General features: G+C 34.7%; 1 protein-coding gene across 1 annotated transcript; it reads left to right on the top strand.

The window, feature by feature from the left end:
- The first annotated feature begins 5681 nt into the window (after positions 1-5681).
- LOC108982481 (pentatricopeptide repeat-containing protein At1g52620-like) lies at positions 5682-10450 on the top strand. Its single transcript, XM_018953876.2, has 3 exons — positions 5682-9264; positions 9377-9548; positions 10350-10450. Exon 1 carries the CDS (start codon positions 5682-5684, stop codon positions 9030-9032), a length of 3351 nt encoding a protein of 1116 aa, XP_018809421.2. The 3' UTR covers positions 9033-9264; positions 9377-9548; positions 10350-10450.
- The last annotated feature ends 1035 nt before the right edge of the window (positions 10451-11485 follow it).

Raw genomic sequence — 11485 nt, 5'->3', positions numbered from 1 at the left:
TCTATCATTGCTTTAATTACATGGCTTATGCATGATGGGATTTATAAATATGTTATTTAAGGCATTTCGTACATTTGTTTTTTAAAAAGATGGTTAAATTCGGGATTTTAATTTTTTTGAATGGTAGACTCTATTTTTTTCAAAAAGAATAAGTAGAATTTATACATTATATAATTTTATCTAGCTTACTCGACAAGTATAATTTCTAAGAGTGTTCATTGGGTTCCAGACCGGGTACCCAAGTATACCAGGCTCGGAACTCGGTTTCGACTCGGGTTATGACCCAGGTAGAACCCGGATAAATCTGGATTTTTAACACCCAGAAAGAATCTGGGTCTTCAACCCGGGTTTTTTTTTTTTTTTTAATAAAAGCTATTGTATTAAATTTTTTTTAGGAAAAAATAATTATTAAAAGCTTTTTTTTTAATCTAAAAGCCTCTATTCTATTACAATTGTTTTAAGAAAAAACATTCAAAAGCATATTTTTATATTTAAAACAATTATTGCCTTTTTAACTAAATGCATCTTAAAAAAAATTCATTATTTATTATGTAAAATGCATGCAATAATGCAATTCACTACATATTAAATTACATTACATTACAAAACACAATCTCTTAAAAAGAATGATAATTTAATTAACTAGTCAAATGCAAAAGCCATTGATATGCAGTTCCTCTTAAACAAAAAATCTAGAGGGTCGAATCTTCTTAAAAGATGATGCATGCTTAGTCTCTGTATAAATTTTACTCAGTTTTTTATCCAAGCTGATTTTACAACTAGAAAAGAAGTAGATAAATTATTATATAATCCTCAGTACATTGACAACATTGATTATAATAAAATTGATGTGTCTATCCTATAAAAAAAATTAATATATGTGACAACAATTTGTAGAAAACCTCAATTGATTCTGTATGTATATGTAAGGTAATCCCTTTATGAAGGACGACAACATTTACTCCTCAAGAGGTATATACAAGATTTGTATGATCTGAATAAATAAACAAACTTTAAATAGATAGTAGCCCACATATATCTTTTAATGCACTCACATATATGTTGATCATACAAATAAAAGAGTTGACTGATTATGCAAGAAGAAAATATTTACTCTATATTTTTTCAACATGAATGGGAATAGAGACTCACAACAGCCTTTGTTGGAGATGAAACTAAATAATAATCTAAAACAATATTAAAAATTGAGTTAGATAGATAATAAACTGAGTTAGATAGATATTTTTCATTAACTCTCTACCTATCCAAAATATCAAAACTGAGTATTTTTGTGCACACCCCTCCGACAAATGCCTATCTAGTTCCGATCTAAACTCCATAAACCCTAACTACTGAATGTATTTCTCTAACTTGATATTAAATTTAGTCAAGGTAGTAATATAAGTAGAAGTAGTGTTTGGCCTTCCTTGAGCCACATCAGAACTCCCCCTACTAGTCACATAAAAATTGTTATACTATTCAATCAAGCGGCTTAATAAGAGTTTAACGTTGGCCTCTATCCTATCTGCCAACTCATTTCCTTTGCACTGTTTCAATCAAAACCTCATTGACACCATTTTGTATCGTGGATCAAGCACAAAAACAACATATATAATCAAGTTGAGTCTATATGTGCTACCTCAATACTTGTCATACTTATTTTTCAAATTTATGTCCATGGTCCTAGTGATAATACCATTGAATGTATCTTCAACTGTGTAGATTTCCTGAAAATATACATTAGTCGTCACATACAAAGAACCAGAAATGTTCAATATAACATCATAAAATATTTTTAGCAACTCTACAAAATCTGTGTTTTTTTCCAATCATCATTAGTGGGGTTCACGAATTCATTATCTACATACATATAATAGTGTTCAAAGGCTTGTTTGTGTTTTTGAACGGTACTCAATATCAAATATGTGGAGTTTCATCTAGTAAGAACATTCAATCAAACCATCATCCCACTAATATTTTCTTTTACCGCGCAAACCTTGAACTTGGCAAACATTGACAACGAAGACTTCACATATCTAACGGCATCTCTAATCCTTGTTACAAACTCATAAACATCTCTCAAACGGTCCATAACAATTAAATTTAATATATGGGCAACACACCGCATGTGAAGAAACTCACCACCCATATGGTACAATTACCATAATTTATCCTCATCCTCATGTAATCAACAACAACATCATTAGAGGGGGCGTTATCAATTGTGATGGTCAAAATCTTATTAATCTCCCAATCATGCAACCCCAAGTCTAGCACCCTCCCAATAATTTCGTCCATATGGTTGAGAATTTGGTAAAATTTTATTATTTTTTTATGCAGTCTCCCGTTGCAATCAATAAAAGGTGCAGTAATGCATATGTAATTCATATTTTACACCGATGTCCAGGTATCAGTGGTTAGATAGATTCTTTGACCATCTAGCAATTTATTTAGATGTATCTTCTCTTCGTTATACATGTTAATACAATCTATTTTTTAAGTGATTTGGGATGACATAGTAAATCGAGACTATAAATCAGCCACTAGCCTAAAAGGCAATTCACACATATTAAAAAACTTAATGGTTGATAATCTAAGTTTTTCTGCATCATATTTTAGTAGACCTTGTGGGCTACACACTCTTCCCTCCACATCATTTTTAACACTATAATATTGACTTTTTCCAACTCCTTTAACTTGAAGAGGGGAAGTTTCACATGAATTCTGGAGGTGGTATATTATAGATGAAGTGTCATTCTTGCAGTGACAACTATATAGTTTAGCGTAATAATTGTACTGAGCTTTTGAGTTATCGTGGTCAATAGGTTGCATTTTAGTAAAATGTTCTCAAACCACCGATTAGTTACTAGGTACTTTTTTGGATTTCTTGGATAAAGGTAGGATGGAATGGGTAGGGTATTGTGTATATGTGGATGAAGGGATTGAAAAACTCCCATGTTCCTCCATATCCACTGGAATAGAAGAGGAGTCACCAGCAACACCTAAGATTGTACCGACATTACAACTCACAAAATCTTCTTCCATCTGTTATTGAATAATAAAGATCACCAAACACAATATAATAAATAATCAAATATAACAAAATAAATAATCAAATTAAATTTTAAGTGAAATACATTTAGCAAGAGATATCTATATCATCCATGCACGGAAATTATTCAAATTCATTCCGTGTATCACAACATGTACTTATAATAAAAAAATGTATCACAACATGATTTTTTTTTCATTTATTAATGCAGATAGCAAACCATGCTGGGTGGGAACCTACCAACTGTGATAAAAATTTGAAAAAGATGAAAGATTCAGACATTAGAACAATTTTATTAAAATATGAAATGAGTAAGTTTTGATTCATGTGAAACACAGTGGAGAAAGAATAGAGATATTTTTTAATTACCGGATCGAATTACATGGTCTAATTTTATAATAAGTTACTACATAATGCGAGTAATTTAATGTTATCAATATAAGACTTTAAAACAGTATAGACCTCATATCATGAGGGTTGTGCTATTTTTTTATTCAGACGAAAATGTTATATAGTGCGCTATTAATTCTTAAAAACAAAAACTAATCTAATGATTGATAAACAATACCAATAATAATACAGTAAGATAAGAATAGTATATAAGATAATTCCTCCCAGCCAGAATGGTTTGCTATCTGTATAAATAAATGGAAAGAATTCATGGTTTGCTATCTGCATTAATATGTATACATAAAAACTTTGGCTATTATTATGGTTGTTTACAATGTATACTTATATATCTAGCTTTACCCAATTCACAGAATTTCTTTCTCCTTTCTTCTAGTTCATCCTTTTGTTTTTCAATCTTAGCTTTCTAGTTTTACTTGTTCTTTGCAATAGCAATTTTTATTACATTTGATTAATGCATTTGGTCACCTTTGGTGCTCACAACTTGTGGGGATATTAGAAAGCTTAATTTACGGGTTGGGGTACTCAAAACACAGGCTTCAGCTTTGAGTACTTACTCCCTGCCAATTAAGGTCCAGTACTATTCTCAACAGCAAATAAAAGATATACAAAACAACACAAATCCAAAAGGAAAAGCAGAGGCTTAGAGCCCACAAGCCATGAAAACCAACACCCATGAACTCCGATTATCAACCAATACATAATCCATAAACAACCCAAACCATTATCAACCAATTGATTACCCTATCCATTCCTCACGCACAAAATCATAGTTACAGGGGGAGGAGAAGGGGAGAGAGAGAGAGTACCCGAATAAGTGAACAACGCCCTAGAGGGAAAGGTTGACGGCGACAGAGATGCGGCGACAATGATGGGGTCACAGCTCACGGGGTCACGATCAGTGGCGGAACCAGCAATTGTGTTAAATAGCATAATTTTTTTATTGTGTGACACATTTATGAAAAAAGTAATGTTAGATATAGTCGTATGGTGTGCAAGCTCTCTGAACTATATTTGAAAAAAAAAGTGGGGTCCACCATTAAAAAATAATTTTTTCATGTGGATCCTAAATTTATCTACTTTTTTTACAGGGAGTGGGCGAGACTTGCACATCCTAGAACTACTAACATCATTTTGCTTAATGAAGTCTAGAGGATAAAATCTCTCAACTATTTTTCATATAGATCATCGATCTTACATAATTTTTCTTGTATTTTCACTTTGGGTTCCATATTAAGAATCCTAATATTGTATATCAAAAAACTTTAGATCCATATTAATAAACTCAGTATTTTTCCTAAAATTAGTTTTAATTTTAATCTTGGAGAGGTCACATCCTTGAAAATAAATAATATATAGAAATTAAACAAAATTTTGGGACTATAAGAAAAAACGAGAGACATTTCTAAATATATTGAAATTTTAGAAAATTTTAGAGAGCATATGGAGATTATAAATTTTTTAGGGGGGCCATTTTCTATTTCTATATAATTATGTATAACGTCTAGGGGTATGTTGTATTTTCAAAAAGTTTTGGGGGGCCATGGCCCCCTCAAGTACAATGTGGGTCTGCAACTGGTTAGGATGATAGAGGCAAGGACTTAGGGTTTTTTTAGTCGCAACAGAGAGAGAGAGGGGAGTTTTTAACTTTGATACTGATTATTTTTTTTAAAAAAGACCAGGGTATTGGGTACTCGGTTTCAAACTCGTATATGGACTAGGTAGGTCTAAATTTTGCAACCCATATGAACACTTTTAATAATTTTTTGAAATAATGAACTTAAAAGGTTAATAAATTCTTAAAACAATAAGAATTAAAAAAATAATACGTTTTTTTTAATATTTCGCGTTAAGATTTCACTCAAATCCAATCTATTTTTTGTGTATTTAAAAGTAGATTTGGAGTCTTAGATGAGACACAAAATTCTCATATGATTTCATTTCATCTCATTCCATTTTATTTTCAAACATAATTTTTTTAAATTAATCATTACAACTTTTTCAAACTTTTAAATAAAAAATAAAAAATAAAAAAATAATTCAAATTTTTTCAAATCACAAAATAAAGTAATATTATAAAATTATATTATTATATTATTTTTTATTTAATATTTTTTCTCTCATCCTTCAAAATTTAAAAAATATTCAACTTAAATTATGTCATAACTATTCCTAAATTATCTTCTTACTGTTTGTAAAATTTTCAGACAAACCCGAGTCAATGGCCACAAGGTCAGTCTCCTGTGAACCAAAAACCCTGTATTCTGTCCTCCACTTTCTTCACAAAACCCATCACCAACGTCTCCGGCCTTTCTCTTCGCACATTCCACCTCTCTCAGACCAACCATTACCACACCTTGTCAACGAGATCTCTCGAATACTCGGTGACCATCGGAATCCTCATGACGACGTAGAACTCTCCCTCGACACATTTTCAACTCATATGTCTACAAACTTGGTGGAGCAGGTCTTGAAGAGGTGCAAGAATCTTGGGTTCTCTGCTCGCAGGTTCTTTCTTTGGGCTAAAACAATTCCGGGCTTAGAGCATAATTTTGAGAACTATCAGATCTTGGTTGATATCCTGGGAAGTAGTAAGCAGTTTGCTATATTATGGGATTTTCTTATAGAAATAAGAAAGGCTCGTTGTTGTGAGATTAATCCAAAAATTTTCTGGGTTGTTTTTAAAGTTTATAGTGGAGCTAATCTTCCGGAAGATGCGATTCGAGCTTTCAATAGAATGGTTGATTTTGATATCAAGCCGGGAGTTGATGATCTTGACCAGCTTTTGTATGTGTTATGCAAAAGGAAGCACGTGAGGCAGGCCCAACAATTTTTTGATAAAGTAAAGAGTGGGTTGGTGCTGAATGCGAAAACTTATACCATTTTGATGGGAGGATGGGGGGATATCTGCGAGCCAAATGAGGCGCGTAAGTTGTTCGATGAAATGCTCGAACGAGGATGTAAGGTGGATGTTTCAGCGTATAATAGTTTGTTGGAGGCTCTATGCAAAGGTGGAAATGTGGATGAAGCGTACAAGATGTTTCGGGAGATGGACAGTGTATTAAAATATTGGCTGCTCCCTAGCAGAACTCAAACAGCCCCCAACTCTATCATGTCTAAAACCCTTCTTTCTCGCATCAAACCCCTTCACAGACCCAAACCCATTTATTTTTCTTCTTCTCCATTTCCCTGCAGGCCCTACGTCAAACTAGTTCAAGACTGTGTCCAAATCCTCAAAAACCATGAACAATGGGAGAAGTCCCTTGAAATCCACTTCGCCGAATCCCAAGTCCTTGTTTCGGACATTGCCCATCACGTTTTAGACAGAATACATGATGTAGAACTGGGTTTGAAGTTCTTCGATTGGGCTTCAAAGCGACCGTATAGTTGTTCGCTCGATGGATATGCTTATTCTTCGCTTTTGAGGCTTTTAGCTAGGTTTAAAGTGTTTTCGGAAATTGAATTGGTGTTGAAGAGTTTGAACCTTAATGAACTAAAGCTGACCCCTGAAGCATTAAGTGCTGTAATTCACGCGTATGCGGATTCTGGATTGGTAGATAAGGCTCTTGAATTTTATTTTATGGCTGGTGAAATGCATGAATGTGTTCCGAGTGTTTATGCATGTAATTCGTTGCTTGATGTTCTTGTGAAGCATCGGAGAACTGAAATCGCATTTCAGGTGTATGATGAAATGCTTAAGAACTCTTGTGTGGATAATTATAGCACTTGTATCATGGTTAGGTGTTTGTCTAAGGAAGGGAAGGCCAACGAAGGTAAGAAGTTGATTGAAAATATGTGGGGGGAGGATTGTGTCCCGAATGTAGTGTTTTACAATACACTCATCGACGGGTATTGCAAGAGAGGTGATATTGAGAGTGCTAGCAGGCTTTTCAAGGAGTTGAAATTGAAGGGATTTTTGCCTACATCGGAGACTTATGGGGCTATGATATATGGGTTTTGCAAAGAAGGGAACTTTGAGGTGATTGATCGACTTTTGGTGGAAATGAAAGATAGGGGTTTGAATATTAATGTTCAGGTTTATAATAATATAATCGATGCTCAAAATAAGCATCACCATACAGTTGAAGCAGTGACGATGATGGGGAGAATGATTGAGAGTGGTTGTGAGCCGGATATTATAACCTACAATACGCTGATAAATGGTTCATGTAGGGAGAGGAAGGTTAAGGAAGCTGAAAAACTTCTGGAGCAGGCATTGCAAAGGGGATTAAAGCCGAACAAGTTTACTTATACTCCTCTTATACATGGCTATTGCAGACAAGGGGAATACTTAAGGGCCTCAGATTTGCTTATTAAGATGATGGAAGAAGGGGAAAAACCCGATTTGGTGTCTTATGGAGCTCTCATGCATGGACTTGTTGTTACAGGGCAAGTTGATGCTGCATTGACAATGCGAGACAATATGATGGAAAGGGGAGTATTGCCTGATGCTGGTATTTACAATGTTTTGATGAGTGGACTCTGCAGGAAAGGGAGGCTTCCCGATGCAAAGCGGCTACTTGCTGAGATGCTTGACCAAAACATACAACCTGATGAATTCGTTTATACCACTTTGGTGGATGGATTAATCCGAAATGGTGACATTGAGGAAGCAAAGCAACTATTTGAGCTCGCCATTGAAAAAGGAATAGACCCTGGTGTTGTGGGGTACAATGCCATGATAAAAGGCTTCTGCAAATTTGGAATGATAAAGGATGCATTCTCATGCCTCAGTAGAATGAGGAAAGGGCATCATGCTCCAGATGTCTTTACTTATACCACACTTATTGACGGATACATAAAGCAGAATGACTTGGATGGTGCACTGAGGATGTTTGGGCTGATGCTGAAACAGAGATGGAAGCCAAATGTGGTCACATACACCTCCCTCATTATGGGGTTTTGCAGTACCGGAGATTCCAATAGAGCTGAAAAAACTTTTAGAGAGATGCAATCTTGTGGTTTGGAACCTAATGTTGTCACATACAGCATACTTATTGGAAGGTTTTGCAAGGAGTGTAAACTTGCAAAAGCAGCCTCCTTTTTTGAACTGATGTTGATGAACAAGTGCGTTCCCAATGACGTTACGTTTCATTATCTTGTAAATGGGTTTGCAAATACTCCACCCAGTTTAATTCCCAAGGAAAGCAATGAGCTTCAGGAGAGTAGTAAGTCTATATTTCTAGACTTTTTCGGAATGATGATGTCTGATGGATGGATGCAAATGACTGCCACATATAATTCTATTATCGTTTGCCTTTGCCAACATGGAATGGTTAAAACTGCTTTACAGTTACAAGATAAGATGATCAGTAAGGGCTTCCTTGTAGATTCTGTTTCTTTTACTGCCCTGCTGCATGGAATTTGCTTGGAAGGAAGATCAGGGGAATGGAAGGAGATTATCGCCTGCAATTTGAACGAAAAGGAGCTCCAAACCGCTGTCAAATACTCACTTAAATTAAACCAATACGCAAGTCAAGGAAGGACGTCTGAGGCTCCACTTATTGTACAGACATTGATTGAAGACAAGAAGTCTAATGATCCACGAGTGGAAGATCCAAAGCCTCAGTGAGGTGGTAAAACCTGAAAGACCTCATCTTGGTCTGTCAAAATCTGGGGATCTTGCCTCACAATTGTCTGGAACTACATTTAGATATTAATGAGCCACTTATATGATAGTCTCGAAATCTTTACTCTCTCCTTCATCAATGTGAGTTTCAAACACACCTTCTGCTGTAATGTGATGGATAAACATGTAGCATGAAGAGACTCTTGGGGTTCCACGGCTACATGATAAAATCTTGGTAGGCAATTTCTTATTGGACCGTTGCATTTATCTGTTGATTAATTTATTTTGAAGTTTAGAGATAGCTTCTTTTGATATTGAATTAATCTCAGTTTATGGTTCTTGTGCAGGCAGTTTGCTGCCATTCAAGGAGAAGTGAAATCAAATAGCTGCTCATACTCCATTTCCGTTCTGTTTTACTGTATGTTAACTGTCTTGTTTTACAAAGGCAACTTCACGATATCAGAGCAAATCTTTATATTAACATGATAGTGAAGCAGACTTCGACTTTCAAATTTTGAGGTATGCACCCCCTTTTTTTTTAATTTCATCTCGCTTGTATGCCAAATAAATTGAATGTCTAGACATTCAAGGCATAGGATTATTGAATAGATTAATTTATTTCATGTACTCGATTCTTCAAGAAACCCTGAATCATAATTATGTGACATACAATGCAGATTGACAAAGAGAGTTCTTTAATGGCCGTCGGTATGTTTATATTTTCTTCAAAATGTTTCTTTTTTGAGATGAAATAAAAGGTGAAGCAGTCAGAGCTTTTGAAAAAAAAAAAATGCATTTAAATAGGTAGTGTTCTGGAAAATGATATCACTTGATACTTTAAAACGTGACATTGTTGGAAACGACAATGTACTCAGATGTCGTTCTTCATCTATGGAGGACATTTTCATTTGGTTTCATGTTTGTTTGTTTGTTGTTGGTTTTCTTTTTTTTCCTGGGCAAAAAGATAGGAGGGAGCAACCACAGCAGTACTTGACGTGCTAGAAATTGGACAAGAGTCGTCTAAACAACTGGAAGCCACAAACACTCTTAAACCAACTTTGAACGATAACTTAGACAATGTAATGATTAATTCTAACAATCTAAGATGAATACTTAGGCAAAAAAGCCAAATAGTCTAAAGTAAATTCATATCTAATTTCGAACTCAAAATCTAGTGAATGTCAAACCATTTGAGAGCAATCCATAGACTATTGAGCCACAACCCTTAGTAGTTCATATTTGTTTTTTGATATGGGTTAAAGACGGGACATTTTTCAGGAGCCGGAATTAAATCAAATGGCACTGCATTATTTGTTGTAGGGGCTATGTTGGGATTCACAGTTCGGGATTCAGAGACTTCCTGTTGAAACGAGAGCTTCTTTGAGCCATTGTGGATTCTGGATTTGAACATCCATCAGAAGGCAAAGTTCTAATCTATCTTTTCATAATATCTCACCGGGGAACCTTAATATCATGCCAAATTGCTGAAATTTGAGCGAACATCTAATTGCTGTTAATTTATCTTCTTGGGTGAATTTTGCCTGCTTGTTCTTTGGGTTTGCTTGTTTGTTTTTTTTCCCAATGTCCTTACTACTGCTCTTAATTTATTGATATATGATGTCTGTGATGGCATCCAGGCTTATTATTTCGACGATAGTGGTGACTGTGTTTGTACTGGTTATCTGTAACACCCCCTTTCCGTAGGCTAGGTGTGTCACGTATTTTTCATAAAATAAACCCGGCAAGAGAATCTCAATTTCATAACTGAAAAACTGAAATTTATTATGTGGAAAAAGGTCTAATAAAATTGTCTTCTAAAAACATTAAATGAATAAACTGAATAAATTCATGTCATAAAAACATGTTTTATTTTAGAAAGTCTGAACTAAAAATAAAATGCTCCTTCTACTCCTGGCCTGCCTACTCGTAATCATCATTTTCACCTTGGTGGTTAAAAACATGAAAACAAACTAAAATGAGTCGATGACTCAGTAAGAAATCTATTACAACGTAAACGTAATAAACATAAGATTTTCATAAGAACTTTCATGTTGAGCTTAAAAAAATTCATGACTGTTCATGCTGATGCTTATACTATGTATGACTGATTTATCTGAACTAACTGACTGATTTATCTGACTGGCCAACACACTTAACCCTGTGTGCAAGGTTGTGCACAGGCCCCACATCCCGCTGCAGCAAGGGGAATCGCTGATAGTATTCTAGCATACTATGGTGGACCATGATTGGGTTTGTGGCTTGCACATCCACCCTGAACTGAACTGCATTGGTACTATGCATTTGAATGATCATCTTATTAACTGATCTAATCTTATCTTACATTTGAATTTAAGATGGCTTACGTGTTTTATACATATGAGATGCATGACATAATACATACATAATTATAATTTCTGAATCTGAACATGATGCGGAATGACATGATCGTATGTTAT

This window comes from Juglans regia, chromosome 7 (genome assembly GCF_001411555.2).
Source record: "Juglans regia cultivar Chandler chromosome 7, Walnut 2.0, whole genome shotgun sequence".
Taxonomy (NCBI): Eukaryota; Viridiplantae; Streptophyta; class Magnoliopsida; order Fagales; family Juglandaceae; genus Juglans; species Juglans regia.
This window is presented reverse-complemented; position numbering and strand designations above follow the sequence as displayed.